Source organism: Lissotriton vulgaris, chromosome 10, assembly GCF_964263255.1.
Source record: "Lissotriton vulgaris chromosome 10, aLisVul1.2, whole genome shotgun sequence".
Classification (NCBI taxonomy): Eukaryota; Metazoa; Chordata; class Amphibia; order Caudata; family Salamandridae; genus Lissotriton; species Lissotriton vulgaris.
This window is the reverse complement of record NC_141698.1, coordinates 1,072,723,766-1,072,745,864: the sequence shown is the minus strand read 5'-3', so window position 1 is coordinate 1,072,745,864 and position 22,099 is coordinate 1,072,723,766. Positions and strand designations below refer to the sequence as shown.

The 22,099-nt window shown below is 46.8% G+C and overlaps 1 protein-coding gene across 4 annotated transcripts in view; it reads right to left on the bottom strand.

Moving 5' to 3' along the window:
• The window catches only part of TOP2B (DNA topoisomerase II beta), a 683,650-nt gene that overhangs the window by 60,999 nt on the left and 600,552 nt on the right, over window positions 1–22,099 (bottom strand). For 2 of the 4 annotated variants that reach the window (XM_086942134.1, XM_086942136.1), the window contains exons 29-31: window positions 11,868–12,027; window positions 11,258–11,419; window positions 3,059–3,440 (exon numbers count right to left, since the gene is read on the bottom strand). In XM_086942134.1, the coding sequence (XP_086798260.1) occupies window positions 3,059–3,440; window positions 11,258–11,419; window positions 11,868–12,027 (704 nt within the window). Of the gene's footprint in view, window positions 1–3,058; window positions 3,441–11,257; window positions 11,420–11,861; window positions 12,028–22,099 lie in introns of all 4 variants that reach the window. The other 2 variants (XM_086942133.1, XM_086942135.1) reach the window with 1 other exon arrangement.

Below are 22,099 nucleotides of genomic sequence, written 5' to 3'. Positions count from 1 at the left end.
TCAGGAGTGTGTGCTGCCTTGCTTTTGTAGGTAAAACATGGTAGTCATGTGGTATGTCAGCACTAGAAATATCTTCCTCTGAATGTCCTGGAGAAAAGTTTTGAGAGCTAGGTTTATGGCCAAGAGTTACAGATGGTTGATCTGGACCTGGACTGTCATGGTGCCTAGGCATGCCCATATCTCCCCTTGAATGTTTCTGCAGTGATGGACTCTTCCAGAATTTGGCCCGCAAAGGGCCTGCCCTGCAACAGGTTGCTGCAGTTCCATCACTGCAGAGAGCGATGGCTCTTATCAAGACTTGATCTTACCAGTGACCCTTTGCTTGGGACCTTTGAGACACTCTTGGCGAAGAACCACCTGGAGCCTTGTGTGAGAGACTATGGCTATTATCTAAGTAGGAAAATACAGGATTCCCACTGCCTTCTGAGGAAGGCGGCTACCACTGCTAGACATGTGGTGAAGACACTAAGGCAACACTTTGAACTGGTAGTGTTGACGACTTATACCATGAGTATAGCACAGATGGGTCGGATGGATAGGGATATGTAAATAAGCATCCTTCAGGTCTAGTGTGGCCATGAAGTCGCATTGTTGAATCAAGGAAAGTATATCTTATTAGCTGACCACATGGAAATATTCTGAGAAGATGTGCCTGTGGAGAGCCCTGTTCTAGATAATTGGCCGGAGGCACCCAACCTTCCTAGGATGAGGAAGTAAAAGGAGTAGAAGCAGTAGGGCCCGTTTTTATTGAGGGGGGGGGGGAGGGGCAGCTGTTAACCCGCCCCTTGCCTGTTGCCTCAGAATGGAGCTCCTTGGTCGGTGGTACTTGAAGGGCACCCATAGCCTCAGCAATGTGTGTCCTTGTTGATTTTTTCTAAAATCTCATCAACCAGCAGACCGAAAAGGACCTCCCTGTCAAAGGGCTGGTTGATGAGTTCTTGTGGCACCTCTGGCTTAAAGCCAGAAATACGAAGCTGTGAGTGGCAATGGAACATAGCAAAGGTGTTTTCTCTTGGGCAGCTGTATCAGCTGAGTCTAACAAACACCATACAGTGGAGTTGGATAGGGCTTTCCCCTTCTTGATAATCTCTTACCCCCTCTTCCGATATAGGCAAGAGGTTGGCACAAGGCCTTCATTTCTTCCGATTAAGCCCTGTCATATCAGGACAGGAGACCCACGGAATGGGCGATGCACTAGTGTAGGACTGAACCACCTGCCACCCTTTAGTTAGCTGCATCCATTTGCTAACTATCAGGAAGGGAAGCGTCATTTGCATGGCATCTAACATATAGAGGATCAGATGGTGCAGGAATAAAGTTTTTTTTTCCAACAATGCGTGGTACCACCCATGATTTCACAGGCTCCCAGATGCAGACTTAACCATACCCTTTAACACAGGCGGAAGGTTGCACAGTAAATTTAGTTGTGGGATCTGTGCCTGGTTCTGTGCCTGCTTCTGCAGCCTAAGTATCTTCTTGCTCCTTAAGGCCAAGCAGGCGTTGTGGTGGGTGTTGTCGTGCTCTGAAGAGAGCGAGGATGGGATACTTCGAGAAACAGTAATGGGCTTCTCTTTTTGCCTCTTCACTCTCCGGAGTAGAGAAAGGGTTGGGGCCAGAATGGTGGGGTGGTTTAACAGCTGGGAGGCTTGGCCTTTGCTGTTATCATCCAGAACAGGTCAAGAGAAAAAAGAATTAACATTGGAGTAGAAGTCTTCTCGGCGACTGGAAGTGAAATAACAGGTCCGAGGACTACAGCATTCAGCGCCAAACGCATTGAGACTGGAAGCTAAGTCAATACACATCTGAATCAAATTGATGAGAAAAATAATCTAACAAGGCAGTGGGTACACATACACATTCACTACTAGGGGAGGAGTGAGTCACCTAAACATTGAGACTCGAAGAAAAACAAGTTGCAACAGTCCGTGCTCGAGATTAAAAGGCAGGAGCTTCAGAGCATTTTGTATTTACAGCCACACATGCTACAAACATCCATCCCTTTTGTAAAATTCTTGAAAGGCGAAAAGAACATTTTCAGTCAAACTCCGGTTTATGCCTAAAATACCTTTGTGAACTAGACCCGTTGTCTTTTGGAAGTTCTGATATAAATAGGCAAGCCCAAGATCATGGCAACTATTTTCCATCCATTCTACGTTCTTATCTGTAATATGAGGTGGTTGGCAAACATAAATTATAATGTGAGGACAGCGAGATTCCCCCTGGCACCACAAGTAAAATTTACCCTAGGGCCCATAAAAGCATCCGACAGGCCTAGAAACCTTCAGTGCTTCACTGTGAACCAACAAGGTCTGCCCTCACCGGTCCTGCCCTTGCTGTTCACTCACAATCTCTCAAAATCTAAGATGCACCACATCTTGCACTTGAATTTTCCAGCTACTCTCCCTTACCCATGAGTAGGCAAAGAACGCCCCTTGCATGTTTGAAATCACAACTCTTTTGTGACTATCTTACTACTGACAACATAGAGCAACTTTCTAATAGAGAACTTCTCTCACATAGTCACTATATGTTAGATGGCATACTAAAGGGCTAAACCGCTTTGGAAACCTTCCTTTTCTCAGGCAGAAAATCTGTCCTCTGGTGCTGCCAGTTCAAACGGAATAGATTTCCTTCACATAGACTTCATTCTGTCAACAAACTTCATCACCAAATCAGGACCATTGAAGGGAAAGGTACAGCGTTCACTACAGTAAGAATTACTGCTGCAGTCATTGGTCCCACAACACCCAATGACAGATGCCAGGTATTACACTTTTTAAGCTATATACATTCTTAATCATCTGCTACAACATTTACATAAACAGCAAATTACAAAAGCCCTCAAGCCTTGAAAAGGATTGCCAGTTTAAAACATATCTAGAACATAAACAATTCTCTCCATTGTATTACATCTCAACAGTTCATCCCATGAACATTTACACTGACCTTCAGCCCTAGGCAGGGCACATGACAATTCAGTAAAGTTCTAGATATAACACAAGAACTACCTTACCACTTCCAACATCTTACAAAGTCGAACCATAATGAGTGCACTTACTCCGTAGTAAGCTTGAACTTGAAAGGTGAAGACTTGATGGACGACTTGACAGCGGAAAATTTGATTGACGTTTTGATAGGGGGGGTGGATTTGAAAGGGGGAGAAAATTTCTCAGGAGTCGGTGGTTTCAGAGGGGGAGAAGATTTGATGGGAGAGGAGCTAAAATCGTCCTTGGCAAAACTGTCCAATCGCACATTCTCCTCATCCTCATCATCCAGATCGTCTGGCTCGTCCGGCTCGTCGACCTCCGCCACCTCATTATTTCTGACGGGGGAGGACTTTGGTTGGAGGTCATTTAAGTCATTACAGTCATGCAAGAGATCTTCATCTTCTTCAGCATCTTCCTCTTCTGAGAAATCAAACGTGTACTTGGGCCGCTCAGCTAGAGTAAAGGAGGTGAAAAGAGGAAGGTTTAAGGCTTAAACAGCACATAATCTCAATGCATGCACGCGAGTAACAAATTGCTGACAGAATACATGGTTTTAACAAATGCTTTTGAATCGTGCACAAAAATGTACTAAGGCAGATCAAAGGTGAGACTTAAAATTGATGGTATGGATCTACTAAAATGGTTGGAAAATATATGCAAAAAGCCCAGCTGTGTCACAGTAAGCATCCATTTATCAGTCACAATGAATGAAAGAGCAGATAGATTTCTTGCTTATTTTTTGTATTAAGTTTGTTATACTTCCAAGAGTGTTGTATTGGCCAATTTAGATAACATTTGACTTTAGAGTAAAAAAGAAAAAAAAAAAAACACTAACAACAGGGCTTCACTAATTCGGTAGACATAAGCAAATAAAGGTTGGGCAGTTCATTCTGACACACTGTGTTTCCTCCATGTAGGAAGCGAGTTATCTGCTCCGTGAAACAATCTTTTTAAAGGATATTGTGATAGTGGTTAGAACACCGGCAATTCTAAATTAATTGACATGAAACTAAACACGTTGCCCCATTCATTTCTCTGTACTGATTGAAAAATGTAAATACTATTGCACCAGAAATGTTAACATAGTAGGGGCCATGTTCCAGTGTACATTTCTGGGGACAGTACAGAGACTTTTTAATTTCCCTGTTTGCACATGATGTGCTGCATGAGTGTCTGGTGCAACACTACTTGGTGAAGCACTTGTATCTGCTAGTTCGTTCTCTGCTTCTGGGCTTGCTCTGCCACCGACAATTCTGCTTGCCCGGTTAGCAATAGCATGAAGAGCATGTGAGTTCCTGCTTCAGAACGTACTAGGTTATTGTGCTTTCTGTCCTGATTAACCCTTCCAATGCTGATCGATTTCATACATTTTCATGTTCAAGAACACTGTCTTGAGCACTAGAAGATTTGGTGTGCACATGTCATGTACCCTAATCTTATATACATCTGTTATAATGGTTACAGAGAAAAGCAAGTATCTTAGGAAATTCTTAGGGGTCAATCACTCCAAAGGCCTGAAAGCCCTCTCCATACCCACCAGAATTTCCTCGTAACCACGGATCAAAATGTACTTCAAGACCAAGCAAGCAAAATTCCCTTCCCATTGGACTTTACTATCAAGGCAGTAGTGCTTTGTGAAAGTGTACACCGATTCGCATGTTACAGCGTGACAGGCACTCTGCGTGGCAATGCAGTGCTAGCAGCCTTAGCAGAAGGTGCACTTGTTTCTGATGGGGGAAGCTTGGCCAAAGCATAGCATGTCTTAATGCAGATGACTATCCAACCTGTACAAGTTGTACACGTCCTTTTCTGCACCACATTTCCTTTCTTGGTCTCAGAGAACGACACACAAAGCTGATCACCCACCGCTGGTCTTTGGTGACATCGAGGTTAAAATTTAGGGATCTCTTGAGGTCCAGCTACAGAAGTGACACCTGCGCTTCGAGGGGTGATGTGAAGTGTGGGAAGCTGGCTCTTTGTATACTATACCAAAGTAAGCTATTGTGTGCACAGTGTCCAGTGGAACCCCTGAGGAATAGCAGAGGCTAAAGTAGATAATACCTTACTCTTTTGCAGTAGTGTGGTTGCACAGTCAGGCTTGTCGGAGGGTAGTGTAGCATTTGTTGTACACACTCAGGCAAAACATGTCACTTACTCAAAGATTGAATCCAGATCAATTGTTTGTATAAAAAGTTGTTACTTTGTTATTTTTATTGCCAGAACATAGTTTTTCTTAGCAGCAGGTAAGTGACCCGTTCAATAGAATAATTATTTTAAAGATACAGTGTGTACTAGGCTTGTAGAAGCATACAAGTTACTTTGCAGTAGAGGAATGGGTTGTAAGCTCTTTAAAAAACTTGCAATTATTTCAGATTACTTTCTAGTAACTTTTTAGTTACTTTTCTAGTTTAGGGCAAAACAAACAGTGTAGGCATTACAGTACATCAGTAAGCAGGTTAACTCCGTTGAAGACACCAAATTACTTTGTTGCAGTACAAGACAGGTCAACACAGAACATTTTACGAAGGTAAACCACACCATGAAATCCTAAGGGGAAAGGAAAATGCTACTTACCAGTATGCATCTGTTCTTGGCATGTAGAGCTGCAGAGTTGCACACTGAGCATAGATCGCCACCTAGTGTTGGACCCGGATGTTTGCAGTTTGTTTTTGTCCTGAAAAGTTCTTTGGAAGTCAAGAGATAGGGGACTCCTCCTTTGGACCACATTGAACATGGGCATCGGCTCCATCCTCCGATTGTTTTTCGCCATTAGGGAAATGATGGAGCTTTGCAAGAAAAGGAAGGATGTCCATGTAAGCTGTATCTAATTAAGATAAAACTGGAACCGACAAGGGTAGCCGGGGAAGCGGGTGGGCATGTGTAACTGTAGCTCTACATGCCAAGAACAGATGCATACTGGTAAGTAGCATTTTCCGTTCGAGGCATATGAGCTGCAGATTACACACTGTGCATAGACTATAGCAATACCCACTCTTAGCGGCGACCACCCCTATCTGTTGCAGTAGTTTGAAATAATGTTTTGAGAACAGCCTGGCCCACATTAGCTTGTTGTTTGGTTTGCACATCTACACAATAGTGTTTTGTCGATGGGGAGTGCGATCGAAACAATACCGTCGAACTGGGTGAGAATTGCGGGCCGAAGAAAATTCGGTTCCAAACTGGAGCGCAGGAAACACATCCGGGCCCGATGTCGGAAAAAAAACAATCTGGAGGATGGAGCCGATACCCATGCGCAATGTGGTCCTAAGGAGGAGCCACCTATCTTGTGACTTCCAAAAAACTTTTCAGAACAAAAACAAACTACAAACATCCGGGCCCAACAGTAGGTGGCGATCTATGCACAGTGTGTAATCTGCAGCTCATATGCCTCGAACATGGAGTTATTAATTACAGGCAAGTACAACGTTTTACAACTACTATCTTTCGGGTGGTGAAACCAGGATCAGCAAGGTTAGGTTCTGCGCTGGGACTGCACCACCAGCGGCACTAGGGCGGCCGGGTGCAGAGGGTAAATTTCAGTACCGAGACCAATGCAAGCCATTGGGGCTTGAGGGTCTGCGCGATGAGGCTGCTCACGGGCAGGCCAATCGGGCTGAAACAAATATTTTTGGGAGTTTAGGTGAGGGCAAAGTGGGACCCAAGGCAGCACCAAAACCACACCACCAGCAGCACAGGAACGGTTGGGTGCAGGGTGCTCACACAGCGTAGAGCGCCCAATGCTGTTCAATGAAGTTCTTCAAAATCAGTCACGGCCTGAAGGACTCTCTCAGGAAGCCTGACGAGGGAAACCAACAGCCAGTTAAGTATCTTCGGATGCAGGAGGATGGCAGGATATCTTTGGAACTAGTCCACAGGGCCGGAGGCTGCATGGGTGTCTTCTAGCGTCTGATTTCTTCCTTATCAGACGGTTGCAGGTTACAGGGGTCGTGGCGAAGAGGCTGCAGGAGTGGGCAATGGATCTTGAAGGTGACATCACTCGATGTTTTGGAGGTCAAGACTGCTGGGGAACCACTTCAGGACTGGTGGACCCCTGGACATGAGTTGTGGGCGGCGGGTGCAGAGGTAAGGCCTGGAGCAGGGGTTCTTGGGGCCGCATGGATTTGATTTTTTTTTGTGGACAGGAAAGCGGTCTTCGGGAGTCTCAAATCTTTATTTAAGTTGGGGATTAGTTCTCACCCAGTCTGGATGTCGCTGATCTTTCTCGGAGCTGCTATTTTTTTGGCAGAGGAGTTCCGGAACTGAAGGCAGGACGTCGGGGATGGGGGACCAAGTCAGTTCCATTCTTCTTAGGTAGTCAAGTTTCAAATCCTGGGTTCAGGGCTTCCCCCTAAACACTGTATTTAGGGGGCGTTTTTAGGGGTCTCGAGGTAGTAGCCAAAGGGCTCAGGTTGCTCACCCCATGTGGGGGCGTCTGCACAATCCGTGATCCTGATTGGTGGGGCCTGCCATCTGCAAGATGGCAGGCACTGAAGAGTATGCTTCACCAACACCTACCCCACTGCGGTGGAGTTGGTACAGGTGGGCACACATTCTGGGCTGGTCTGATGTTTTCCACCTGTTCTTCCCACCAAAAAGGAGGTGAGACAGGAAGCGGACCCGAGGGTCACGTTGCAAAGGCAGCAAGGCATTTTAAGCTCCACTGCCACAGATGGCTCTTCCTGACCTGGGAGAGGTGTGAACACCTCCACCCAGGTAAGGCTTTGTTTCTGGGCCTTGGAAGTGAAGGCTCCCACCCCAGGGGTCCAGAAATCTGACTCGTGGTGGCAGGCTGGGTTTCACCAGCCAGGAACCCACAAGTGGTTGATTTACTTCAGGGGGTCCCATCTAGAAAGGACCCCGACTGCAAGGAATAATAAATCTAACACTGGAATCCGTGCAGGTTTAGTATTTGGAGATGTTTGATACCAAACATCCCAGTATTCAGTAAAGCCATTATGGTGCTAGGAAACTCCTAATGACCAGTTTCTAGCTCATACTCCGGATGGTTTTACTAAGCACTTATAATATCTAAGAATGGCCTTAGATATTACAGATGGGACCTCATTGGAGGTATAGGGCACCCTTCCTGAAGGGTGACTTACCTAGGCCCCATGCAATGCTGGGCAGGGCCGAGACTTCACTTTTACCTGCACCACAACACGCAGACTGCAATGACAGTGGTGCATGTTAGTGGTGATAGGACCCAGAGGGTGGTATAATATCTGCTGCAGCCCTCCGAGGTCTTTCTCTGGATAGCCTACCCGTGGTACCATATGTACCACTTATAAGGGACTTACAGGTAGGACAGAGATGCAGCAATTGTGAAAACAATGGTACAGGTTAGGGAAAGAACATAGGCACTGGGAACCTGACTGGTAGGGCCCAGGGCACACTCAGTCAAAGTGCACCAGAAATCTGGCAAAAAGTGTGTGGGGGGGCTTACTGCAACAAAAACCCTACATGATGCAAAGAACATTGGGAAATTTAAGAACTGCTTAAAGTGAAAAGGAGTCACCACTTGTTAGACAGTTTATCTGGGGAAAAAGGTAGTGTACAGACGCTGGACTGAGAGACCTTTGAGATCACTCGCGCAATAAGCTGTAGTAATCGTGACGAGAAAGCCCATCTTTAGAGTCAGAAAACAAAGTGAACACTGTGCATCAGCTTACACGGAGTAGACATGAGGAAAGTCAGGACCAAACTGGGATACCACAGTGGCATCACAAATAGTTTTGGAGGAAACTTGAGGGTTAAACCATCATATAGCTGGGGAAGTCTTAAGTACCAGTGTCCAGCACATGTACCCAAAATGACTTCCCTGATCACTTGCAATATCTAAGAATTGACTTCGACATCAGTGGGGCATATCTGCTCATGAATATATGGTCACATGTGTAGTATAGTGCACCCTGCCTTAGAGCTGTATGGCCTGCTGCAGGGATGCCTTACCTATACTACATGAAGTGTCTGCAGACATGGCACACAGGCGGTGTGCCACATCGTGCATTCACTTTTCTCTGCGCCTTGGCATACAATCTGCAATGGCAGCTCACATGATGGTGCTGAGGGAGTCCCTTAGGGTGGCAGAATACATGCTGCAGCCCTTAGGGGCCCTTTTTAGCCTCCTTGCCCTAGGTATCAGGGGTACCATTTACTAGGGGCTTGCAGGGGGTGCTAAAATGATTGCCAATTGGGGGAATAAATGGACAATTTTAGGGAAAGAGATCTGGCACAGGGGACCTGGTTAGCAGGAACCCAGTGCACCTCTGTCAAAATTGCACCAGATACCTGGCAAAATGTGGGAGTGACCATGTCACTTTCCTACAGGTATACTTTGTGAGGGTCTGTCAGAGCCATCTGTTTGAGACAGTCTCTACATGACGAACTCCGGTCGTATAAGATGACATTTTCCCTTGCACACAGGAAATTCTTTCCAAAAAGGACCTTGAAAGAAAACAGTAGCTCAGAACCACATCTGAAAGAGCTTAAAGGAAGGAAAGGAGATAAATGTGCATTGGTGGTGCTTGTATCCGCTAGCCACATCTGGGTCAAAATGACATCAGCATGAAGCTGTATGTTTTGATGCCACATGCAGGCACGCAGGACTACTGCTCTGAAAGTTTCTAGATTCAGTATGATGCCTCGGAAATATTCAGAAGGTGAATAATCTGTGGATAGCAGTATCACGAACTAGGACAGACTTGTGCTTTCCTACAAGAAATGTTTATGAAACTGAATTTCACCGGAAAAATGCAGTGAAATATTGTTTCAGAAGAACCTCTGATAGGAATGTGAAAAATGAAGATATGGGCTGAAAGCATACTATGACAGGGATTTAAGAGATGGGTTTTGCACTAACAAGATAGAATTGGAAGAAGGTAAAGTTGTGTTTCCCTTCATGACGATAAGAGCAGCAAATAATGAAACATTTATGCATCATGAATACTCTTTTATAATATCTTATTTCTGTGTGACACTGAATAGAGACTACAAAAATGTCTACGCTCCTAGTATGGAATTCAGGTGGACTTTAATGCCGTCTCCAACTGTAATAGGATACAAGCAGAGTTTCTTGGTATGGAGACAGTTAGTCTATTTGTATCAGACTCAGTGTCGGTATGGAATCGGTTACCGATTTGTCATGCCTAGGATGTTTCATGTCATTTCAAGGAACTAAACAAAGGCCTACCACTTGGTGAAGGACGCAACATCTATCATATAAATGAGCTAGTTAGACTAATAGAGAATCTATCTGAAAAAAACATAATCTGCATTAAAAAAATAATACAGATGAAATGGTAGCCCTGAGAAGTATAGTCGTTGAGAATAGAATGGTTTTTGATGATCTACTGGATACAAAGGGTGGTGGTTGTAGGGTTATCAGACAACAGTGCTGCACATATATTCTTGAAACAATAATCTACACTAAACTCATAGATTAAATTCATCACATAGTAAAGGAAACAAGAGATCTGATGAGGAGGAGAACTCTGGGAGTCACTGGCTTCACAACTGGGTATATGGAAGCTGTTCCCATATGGGTTTAAGGATATTAGTTCAGTATTTTGAAACAAATGCGATTTATCAAACACCTCGAAAGGCAATGACTGATCCTCCGAGTGAGGAAATAAAGGACATGATGAACATCACCATTTAGGTTGTGACACTAGTTAGTTTCAGAGGAGGGAAGGTAGAACACATTTTATTTCAGGTTCCATTTAGAGTCACTTGGTCTGAGCTTGCAGAAGGTCCAAAGGACCTCTGGTCTGAGCTGAACTTGCAATGACTTGCAAAATCACGAGTGTGACAAACTGCTATTTTTCTTGAAGTGATTGCATAAACCTATATCCATAAAATCTATTATTATGAGACGATAAATGATGGGAAGAATATTAAGAAATATGGTACACTGGGCCATGCCCGATTGGCTGTGTATCTGGTGCAAGATGTATTGAAAACTCTAAAGAGCCATGTAACCTTCTCTTTGGTGAGCTCAGATCAATTGCATCAGGACTCCTAGCAGCTGTCCATAAAGATTTACCCTTTAACCATACTGCGTTTTTGATAATATCTACACGCAAGACGAGTACATGGAAAGTCATAGTACCATAGTACCATTCAATCAGGCAATAATATTTTAAGGCCAACCATCAACCTTCTGCAAAACATGAACATTTAGGACAACAGTATAGCGTGCAGCCTGCATGGGAAAGAGCTTCAGCATCGCAGATAGGGATATTAAGCACTATCAAAATGTTACCGTACAATACCTGCAGCTCGCCGAAGAAGCGAATCTCTTGGAATAACCAAAGGCTCCACAATTTCCTCAACTTCACTTTCAGATTTAGATTCGTCCTCAGACCACGGATTTCGCTTTTTAACCTTCTTTCCTGATCCTTTTGGGGTTACTGATGTTCTACGTACTCTGGAACCTGCATCATAATTAAGCAAAGGATTTTCAAATGTTTGAACTAACAGTGAAGTAGTGATTGAGGGCTCTAGTGCAATGGACAATGTGGAGTGATAATGAATAGCTGCCTGCAATAGACATGGTAAAATGGCTTAGTAAGAAATGTGATTAATTTAAAACTACTGTGCATTACAATGGGGAAAGAGGATTCACCCCCAGGGCAGCATTTCTGGTGAGTAACAGAAAGACTTAAGAAGGAAGTCATATGCTTGAGACAGCTAGTGGTGGATAGTTTAGAAGAAGCAAGTCAAATTGAAAGGTGAATAGGAGAAAGATGACAAACAGGAATATAAAAAGTGAGAAAGGGTTTGTGGGAATGGGCGCAGGAAGATTAAGTGCTGACAATGTTTATATACGCCAGGAAGCTGGTGTGTTTAAAAAGAATGAATAGTGGCATGTGTCACCTTCACCTGGTTCCTTTTTCTCTCGTTTGATCCTTGGGGTTTTTGGTGCCGGGGTACCCAGAGGGGTCACCAGAGGTGTACTCTGTGAGTCATCAACTCCATCCCCTCCCATCATCCCGAAATCTTCATCAAATTCCATTTTTAAGGCAAGGGAATCCATATCACCCTGAGGGAAAAAAATGTAAGAAGATGTATGCATAAGCATATAAAAACCAAACAAGCATTTGCAATGCAATAGGTCTCGCATTAGGAAAGTTTGAGCTATTGGTCTTGTAAATGACACATTTTTTATTCATGTGTTGGTTGTGACAATAGCGAAATTAATAGCTTTGTCATTTACAATGCCAATACTTTTATCTTTTGCAAATGTGACACCTATAGCATTTGTAAAGCAACATGTTTTGTATTTACGTGACTTAGATGTATTAATATTACAAATAACAATGGCTTTTAATTTTTTTAAATAATTAATACTTAAATAAAAGTTATAAGTAATTTATAATGGCAATAGCTTAAACTTTTGTAAATAACTTTTGTGAAGATTATGTTCAGTGTATTTTATTGTGACGAAAATCCAAGAACAGAAGTGAAATATTACCATCTTTTTGTGACATTTGTAATAAAGCTTGAAACATTGAGAGAACATATTTGAACCAGTTGTTGTTGAACGGTTGCACAGATTGATACTGTGGTGGCGCTGAGTGATGTTGTGGTGGCGACGAGTGATGCTGTGGCATTCAGTGATGCTGTGGTAGCGCATAGTTATGCTGAAGTTCTGATGCCAGGTATGAACACTTTGTGGCAATTCATCAGCAGCAGATTTTCTCCAGTTTTTGAGTGCTTTTGGTGGGGGCCACGGGCAGGCGGTGCCTAAGAACGTCATATTACCGGACTATATGGAAACGTCAGCCCATCAAGTTCCCTTCTTAAAACACACGAGGCCATGAGAGGTCCAACCGTCGGGAGAACAGTGAGGGATATGACCCAGGCAGCCACCACCTCCACCTCCACCTCCACCTCCACCTCCTCTTCCTCACCCCAGCCCTGAATGCTTGCCTGATGGGGGCGCGGAAGATGCAGGCTGGGAGTGATGAAAATGACTGATAAGTAATTGGGCCATTCACACTGCTCCTCACGCACAGGGAATGTTTTGCTAAACTTTTTTCATACTTTCATAGATGAACTTTTCATGGGGATCCTGGAGTAAGTTGTAGGTAGTGACTGACAGCTCTTTGTGAACCCAGAAGTTGCCCCAGCAGTGCCAGCTGTCTCAATTTTAAAAAATAACACCTCAGATTTCTGCAGGTGGGGGCACAGCTTCTTCTGGCCCCACTTCTGGGCGGTTTCCTCTGTAATAATGTTGGGGACTATCTAAAGCAGATATGAGCTCATGCATCCCTCACACACATGCTTAATTTGCTGAACAATGAGTGCCAGTGCAGGAAATTGTCGCTGGCAAATATGTCGGTAACTTTCACCCCTCCTAATAACACGCCATAGCTTTCATTTATTTGTAATTGCATCAGTGTAACTGTAATAGGAGCAGCAATCTTTTGGCTATGGGATAACGAATAGTTTCGTACCTGTCGGTGTAGTTTTGCAGCTTGATGATCTTTCTGGATTCACTATGCTGTGCATATTCCGCGGTCTTGTGGTTGGGTCCGGATTCGTAGTCTTTTCTTTTTTCGTCACCCAAGTGGGCGTCGGCGTCACCCCTTCCTGGGTGTATTTCCGGTGACGTCGGCATGCTTCCTGCGGAAGCTCCCACCCTTGGGCGCCATCTTCAGATTCTTTTTTCGTGTCTCTTTCGTCTCCGAAGTGATGGCAATGTTCTATGTAGGTGAAACTTCTTTTAACCACTTTGTATACAAAGTCATTTCTGTTTTTTTTTGTTTTTTTTTGACCACCTCTTTCTCTCTCCAGCCTCATCTTTCTGGCGGAGGTGGGTGGGTTCGCTAGTGAATCCAGAAAGATCATCAAGCTGCAAAACTACACAGACAGGTAAGAAACTATTCGTTTTGCAGCGTGAATCTTTCTGGATTCACTATGCTGTGCATAGATTTTGTAGCGGTTTCTCATTTCCGTGGCGGCTGGGTGGAACATGAGCTTTGGTTCTTGAATATGTGCTGGAGCACCTTTTGTCCAACTTGTGCTTCTTTGTTCATTTGAACATCAACGCAGTAGTGCTTCGTGAATGTGTGCACTGAAGCCCATGTTGCCGCCAGGCATATGTCTTGTATGGGTGTATTAGCCAGGAAGGCTATTGTCGCACCCTTTTTCCTAGTGGAGTGGGCACGTGGTCCCTCTGCTAGTTCTTGCCCTGCCCGCTTGTGGCAGAGTTGGATTGTTTGCGCGATCCATCGTGCAATAGTGTTTTTTGTTACAGCCTTCCATGAAACTGTTGGCGAATGACACGAAGAACTGCTTTGTCTTCCTGTGTCCTTATGTCCTCTCGATATAGTGCATGACCGCCCTTCTGGCGTCTAGGGTGTGAAGGGCTCGCTCTGCGCTACTTGTTGGTTTTTGGAAAATACTCGGAATCTGTATGGACTGGTTCATATGGAATCTGGACACCACCTTTGGCAAGAAGTGTGGGTCAGTCCTCATCACAACCCTGTCATTGTGTATTTGTATGTATGGTTCCTGCAGTGTTAGCGCTTGAAGCTCGCTCACTCGTCGTAGGGACGTTATAGCAACCAAGAAAGCGGTCTTCATGGTCAGCATTTCTAGTGAGGCCTTGTGGAGCGGTTCAAAGGGCTCCTTCATGAGTTCCGTCAGAACTATGTTCAAGTTTCATGCCGGTGGTGGCACCCGCTTGGGTGGTGCGATCCTCTTCGCTCCTTCCAGGAATCTCTTCACAACCTGTGACGTGAAGAAGCTCCTGCCCATCTCACCCCTTGTATAGGCGACTATCGCTGCCAAGTGGACTCGTAAGGAGGACGAGCTGAGTTTTTTCTCCAGTAAGTGCGTGAGGTATTTTAGCACTGTGGAGTCCTTCATTTTATTGTGAAGTCTTTCCTTCCTGCACCATATAGTGAATCTCTTCCACTTTGCCCCTTAGCACTTCCGTGTGCTGGGCCTTCGTGCCTCCCGAAGGACCCTGAGGGTGCTCTCAGGCAGTCTCAAGTGTGCGAATTTTATGTCCTCAGGAGCCACGCCACTAGGCTCTGGCTCTCTGGCTCTGGGTGCAGTACCTCTCCGTTGTGCATGGAGAGCAGGTCTTTTCTTCTGCCGAATCTGTGGGGTGCACTCTGTGCCATCTCCATGATCTGCGAGTACCATGTCTGTCTGGCCCACTGTGGTGCGACCAGTATCAGGGTCATGTTGCTCGCTCTGCACTTGCTCAGTACTCTGTGTATCAGTGGTATCGGGGGAAAAGCGTAAGCAAATGTCCCGCATTAATCTATCCATAGGGCATTCCCAAGGGACCCCTCTTCAGGTTGTCTGGATGCGAAGCTTTGGCATTCTGGCGTGTTGCAAACAGGTCCACTGATGGCGTTCCCCACTTGTTGAACAACCACTTCGTCTCCTGGGCATTGAGCTCCCACTCGTGGGATGTCGATGTCTGTCTGCTCAGCCAGTCTGCCTGAATGTTCTCGTTCCCTGGTAGGTGTATGGCCAGTAGGTCTATCCTGAGGGGGATGGCCCATCTCCATATCTCGTGCGCCAGTGTCGAAAGCATTGTTGACTGTGTTCCACCCTGCTTGTTGATGTAGAACATCGCTGTGGTGTTGTCTGTCTGCAGCAACACCCTCTGCTTGTACAGTCTTGTTTGGAAGGCTTTCAATGCAAGGAAGATTGTTTTCAATTCTAGATAATTGATGTGCTTTGACGCATCTGTTGGTGTCCACAGACCTCTGACTTTGAGCTCTTCCATGTGAGCGCCCCATCCCATCAGGGATGCGTCTGTGGTGATGGTCACTGTTGGTGTTGGGGGTGTAAGAGGTTTTCCCTTTGCTATGTTCTCCATGGTCCACCATGTCATTTCCTTCTGCACTGCGTGCGTCACAACCACTAGATCCTCCCAACTCCCTGAAGCTTGTGACCATTGTTCCTGGAGCCATTCTTGGATGGGTCTCATGTGAAGTCGTACGTTTGGTACCAGGTGGATGCATGATGCCATCATCCCCAAGATCTTGCTCGCAGTCCTCACTGTCCGAGCTTGTCCCTTCCGGTAGAGGCGAGCTTCCCTCACCAGGGCCCCTGCTCTCTTGTTGCTGGGGAACACTCTGCCCTGCAAGGTGTTGATCTGTGCCCCCAATAAGATCTTCACTTGTTCCGGCTCCATTGATGATTTTTTCCAATGGATGGAGAACCCCAGGTTTATCAGCGTTCTCGTGACTGAATGTGCGTCTTTCTTGCATTTCTGGTACGAGTTTGCTTTCACTAGCCAGTCGTCCAGGTAAGGATATACGTGTATTCCCTTCCTTCGTAGGTGCGCTGCGACTGCCGCAAGGCACTTTGTGAAGACCCTCGGTGCTGATTTTAGACCGAAGGCTAGTGTTGTGAATTGGTAGTGGCTGTCTCCGACCGTGAACCTGAGCATATGTTTGTGCGTTACGTTCATTGGTATGTGCAGGTAGGCGTCCTTGAGGTATATCGTGACCATGAAGTCCCCAATCTGCAATTGCGGCAGCACCTCCTGAATTTTTGTGTTCTTATGAATGTGTTCAGGAACCTGAGGTCCAGAATGGGTCTCATTGTCTCGTCGACCTTTGGCACGAGGAAATATGTTGAGTATATTCCCTTGTTTCTTTCTTTGAAGGGAACCCGTTCTATGGCCTCCTTCTGAAGGAGCTCTCTCGCTTCTTCCTGAAGCCGCTGTAGCTGCTGGTTTGTTAGTGGCTTTCGCTTTGATCTCCTGCTTGTTGGTCTCCCTTCCAATTCCAAGCAGTACCCGTATTGGATGATGTTTAGAATCCATTTGTCTGATGTGATCTCTCTCCATTCCTGGAGATAGAGTCTTAATCTTCCACCCACTGGTGTTACGTGGTGGTAGTTGTCCATTGTGTCCTGACCCCTTTGTACGTGCTGCCCCCTGGGATCCTTTTTGTGGGCGGACACACGGGTGTCTCTGAAGTCATTTAGAGGCGGGCTGCTGGCACCCTCTTTTATGCTGTCCACGTCCATTTCCTCTCCCTCAAAAGGACTGGCCCCTTGACTGGTACTGCCAGGACTGCTTCTGTTGACTCTGTTGCGCCTGCGAGTCAGCCTGGTGCGTCTGTTGGAAAGCCTGGTGTGAAGTACCTGGCTGGTTTCCACCTCTTCCGCCGGGCCTCCGTGACTGGGTGCCCCTTTTGTTGCCTCTGAACTGCAAGGCTCCCATGGATCGTGCAGTTTCATTGTCTTTCTTTAGTTGACTGAGTTTGTCGTCAACTGTTGTCCCGAACAGCGTCTCGCCGTTGAACGGAGTGTTCAAGATGCTGTGTTGCACTTCAGGCTTAAAGCCCGATATTCTGAGCCATGCGTGTCTTCTTTCCGTGACACCCATCATCATGAGCCTGCTGGAGGTGTCTGCACCATCCAGGGCCGTCTTGAGGCAACAATTTGCCGCATTCTTCCCGTCTTCCACCAGTTTCTCTGCCTTCTGCCTGGCCTCCTGGGGTAGGTCTTTCACCAGTTTTCCTAGCTCCTCCATGATCTGGTACATGTGCCTGTTTATGAGGGCATTGGAATTAGCCATGCGCCATTGGGTCGTGGCGTTCCGTTCGATCCTTCTACCCACTAAGTCCATCCTTTTGCTCTCCTTATCAGGAGGGGGTCCAGAAGTGGTGGCCACGTTAGCCCTCTTCCTTGTTGTGGCTGTGATGATGGAGTCAGCTGAGACGACGCCTCGAATGTAGGCTGGGTCCTTCGATGTTTGTACTTTTTTTCGGTTCTGGGAGTGACTGCCTTGCATGTTGTGGGCTCCCTGAATGCTTCCATCCCCTGCGCCAAGACGCTGTCGAGCATAGGTAGATACTGGCTCCTTGTTTGCGTGGGGAGTAATGTCTCGAGGAGAAAGTCCGCTTTCTGCGTCTCCTCGTCGAGCTTGAGCTTGAAAGCTGTTGCCGCCGACCTTATCACCGAGTTGTAAGCTCCGATGTCGTCTGGCGGCGATGGCCTCGAGGGGTACGAAACGACCGCCTTTTCTGGGCTTTCGGTGTCGACATCCAGGTAATCCTCCTCCTGCGGGTCAGAGGTGGCCGGCTCGGCGTCCAACCTGCTGTCCTCTTCCTCCTCATAGCTGTAAGCCTCGTAGGGATTCTCGTCCTCTTCCTGGTCGTCGACCATTTCGGTGCCAGGCTCATGTTCCTCAACATGTTCCTCTTCCTCCTCGACCATTTCCTGCATGTGTGGCTTGGTCTTGTGGGGAATCGTGAAGGCTCTCATCTTGGCATCGAAATCCTTTTTCCGCTGCAAGATGTTTTCCATTTCGGCTTCTAGTCGTCGTTTTTTCTTCTCCATCTCGGCCGCGCCGGATTGTTCGGCCACTCTCTTCGGCGCCTGGCTCGGCTGCGAGAGCTTCGGCGTCGAGGCCTTGGACGTCGAACTGGGTTTTGGCTCCCTGTACGGCGTCGAAGAGGGTCTTTCTCCATCGACGTCGATCGGTCCTTTTCGGGGACGATCTTCGGCGACTTCTGCTGCTCAGCAGCCCTCGGCGCCAGGGACTCCTTCTCAGAGGATCCGCTGGGCCTGTGGTTAGCCACGGACGTGAGGCGTCTCTGCGTCGGCGCTTTCGGGGCCTTGCCCTCGTTTTTTTGAGACTCTGAGTCTCTTGTGCTCTTGGGGAACGACGAGTCTCCTACCTTATCAGATGTCTTTGTGTAATCGATCTCTACGACCGTGTAGCTGTCGTCTTCGGCGGCAGCGTGGTCCTCTTCCTCCGAGGACATCCCCAGCTCGTACAGCGATGGCGTCGGGCCTTTTCCTTTGAGGTTGGCGTGCGCTACCCTCTGGCTCTTCCTTACACGAAGGGTCTTCGGGGCGAAGACGGAGCAGGCGTTGCAGTCTTCGCTTCTGTGTTCTACCGGTAGGCAAAGGTTGCAAACCGGGTGCTGGTCTTTCTGCGCGAACTTGTGGTGGCAGTTAGGGCAGAACTTGAACGGCGTGTTGTCCATCATCGAGTGTTTAGGCCCCCCTGGCCGCGCGAACGTCGACGATCGTCGAAGTCCTCGATGAATTCTCCTTCCTTTCGCCGGGCAGTGTCCGGCGAAGTCTTTCGTAGTCTTCTTCCTTCTCCAATTTCAATCTTTTCCTAGTACTTTCTCCAAAAATGTCTGGAGCCCAACGGGAACGATCCAGACCCGACCGCGGAAAAAAGAATCTGAAGATGGCGCCCAAGGGTGGGAGCTTCCGCAGGAAGCATGCCGACGTCACCGGCAATACACCCAGGAAGGGGTGACGCCAACACCCACTTGGGCGACGGAAAAAAAAAAAAAAAAAAAAAAAGAAAAGACTACGAATCCGGACCCAACCACAAGACCGCGGAATATGCACAGCATAGTGAATCCAGAAAGATTCACGCTGCAAAACCAGGGCTTCAATTGGGATGGAAAAACTGGGAAGGGTCTCTTAAAGGGGCGTGGCCGGTGTAATTAAGGGCGTGGCTTCAAAACACATGAACTGAAAATCTATTCTTAACAAGTGTGCCGCCCGACTGATATTTTTCTGCCTCTCTCATTGCATCCATATATTTTTTTTACCCAAGTAACGTTACACCTTCAAGAAGTCCGTTCTATTGGCTTTCTCAATGGTTGTTAGTTGCAAATGATAAATAAGCAACAACTATGGCTTCGTTGTATAGAATATTGAAAATGCTTCAGTTCTGAACTGATGAGTCTGTGAAAGACTTGGAAGTTACATCAAAGGCAGTGAAGGGTGGTACAGTACTGCTGCAAAGGGAAGATTTACCCCTCTCCCTCGTGAGGTAAAAATAGAGAGCCCGAAATGCACCCATCTCAGCACCTGGTTTTTAGAACACCTGGTTTATAGAATTGCCGGTGCTGAGCACCGGCAGAACCCGGCTCACTTAAAGCCCTGGGGTTAACCAATGTTACCAAGTCTCTGTCGGTCTCTGACGTACTAAAACTCACTCTCACGCCAGGCATTGTATGGGAGACATTTTTGAATAGTTTGCTCAGCGCTGAAAGTTTAAATGTCTATTTCAGCATGAATATCGTTGGTCCTCTCTTCCTGTATCTTCGGATCCTGCACGCGTGTGACGTCTTTGTTTTTAGACTCTTCACGTGGTCTCTGTCGCAATCATACACATGTGTCGGGAGTGTGTGAAGAGCTTCATGCACTCTTGGCTGCGAGAGGACCCCCTTGTTACCCGCCTCTGTGTTTTCCCCACACTATGTTTTCCTTTTGTTAATAAACGTTTGCAAACAGCCGGCGTAGAGCGGGGGCAAGCAAGGGAAGAAGTGGACACAGGAGGGAGCCGGAGAGAGAGAAGAAAGGAACCTGGAAGTTATGTCACGTTGGCTGCTTATACGGCACTAAAGTTGCCCTACATTTATAATGCACCTTAGTACTTTAAGGAAGCAGTAAGGGTGGGGAGAAACACGCTGAAGGAGAGAAGGAATTGGAGAGAGGGAACAGGAGAACTTTATGTAATATGTCAGCAGTTTGCATAGATAGTGCTTATGCCACAAGTAGATAGGGTCAAAGCGCTGCATCTGAAGGGGAAAGGTACACACAGGTGGCGAGGGGAGAATGCCACTTTATGTAATGTATTGGCTTGTATAGTGCTTAGTTTAAGACATGTTTAAAGTGCTGCAACACAATTACAATACAATTGAAGAGGGAATGACAGGGCATGAGGGAGAGGGAATACTCGGGGGATTTGGAGTGAGGGAAAGAGGGAACATGATGCTACGTCACACTGATAGCTTGGATGATGTTTAACCCTAAACTGCTCCAGAGCTGCAAGGAGGGGACTCTAAAGAAAGGAAGGAAGGAGCATTATGCTTTGTTATACTGCTGCGTGGCATGTGCAGCGCTTATGGCAACCCTATGCGGCTCAGAGCGGAACAGGGAAAGAAAGGCACGGACATTAAATAAAAGAAAGTGGGCATGAGATACAGAAAGGTCTCGGAAACAGGAACTGTAACCCGGGGAGTTGTTATACAAGACTACAGGATGGGTGAAAGGCGGAGTCAGCTATGTCCGTGAACTGGAAATTCCACACGGATGTTAGCAGAGTTCTCGGCTTCAAAGCACTATAGTCTAGAAGACGGAGCATAGCAGCAGCTCTGCATGGACGAGGAGAGGGTGAAGAACGTGCACTGCCGCAGGTTTGGGGGTGCACACCATGTCAGCGACCCCGCCCCCCCACCTTCCCCCACAACCGGAGTGTCCTGCGCTCCCCTGCCTGCAGTCAATGATTCTCCTGGCAATATATTAAGGAGCGTTTAGCCGCGAAGAGTAGAGACACGGAATAAAAATCCAATCACTCGGAGAATTAATCGTGTACTGGCTAATAACAGATTCAGCTGCCAATAGTGTAAAGTGTTTTCTTACAGGGATTAAAGCTCCATCTTCTGGTACTTTAAGAGCTACATCGGACGCTGCTCATCAATTATACTGAACCTAGGGTGTTCACACACACAGCACAGCCACTGGGATTTCAGGCTGAAGGGGCTCTGTCGTCTCTGGGGGCAGACCACTGTCCTCGCAAGGATGGATGTAGGTGTAACGGCTCTGGTTTAGCGAGGAGGACGAGAAACATCACTGAGGTGTAAAAGGCTCTGGCCAAGATCACAGTGCGTCACGGTAAACACGAAAACTTTAAGAGGAAAAAATATAGTTTGTGGCATCACTCCCAAATAAATAAGGAGAGGAGGCAGTGGAGAAAGGTTTTGGAGTAGTCTGGTCGACATGGCATGTTGAGGGGAAGAAGAGCTGCATAGAGGAAACCAGGGTTGATGCTTGTACTGTTTAATGGGGGACTGACGAGACGCATGGGGAGCAACAGCCTTTGATGTGCCAGTTAGCCATGCCCCACACGGACGTGTAAAGGAGAGGGGGGCATGAAAAGAAAGAGGCCGACATGTGGCTTGGGTCTGATGCAATTATGCGAGGCAGCCTGGTTGGGGAGTGCAGGCTGGGAGCGCAGGCGCTGGGTGGGAAGCCTGTGGGAGGGAAGCCTTTGATGTGAGACGAGAGTAGAGATGCGAGTCACGGCCTGCAGCTGTGAAAAGTTAAGTGAATAATTAGGGGAGGAGAACTGGCAGAGGCCGGGCAAGCGCACGCTG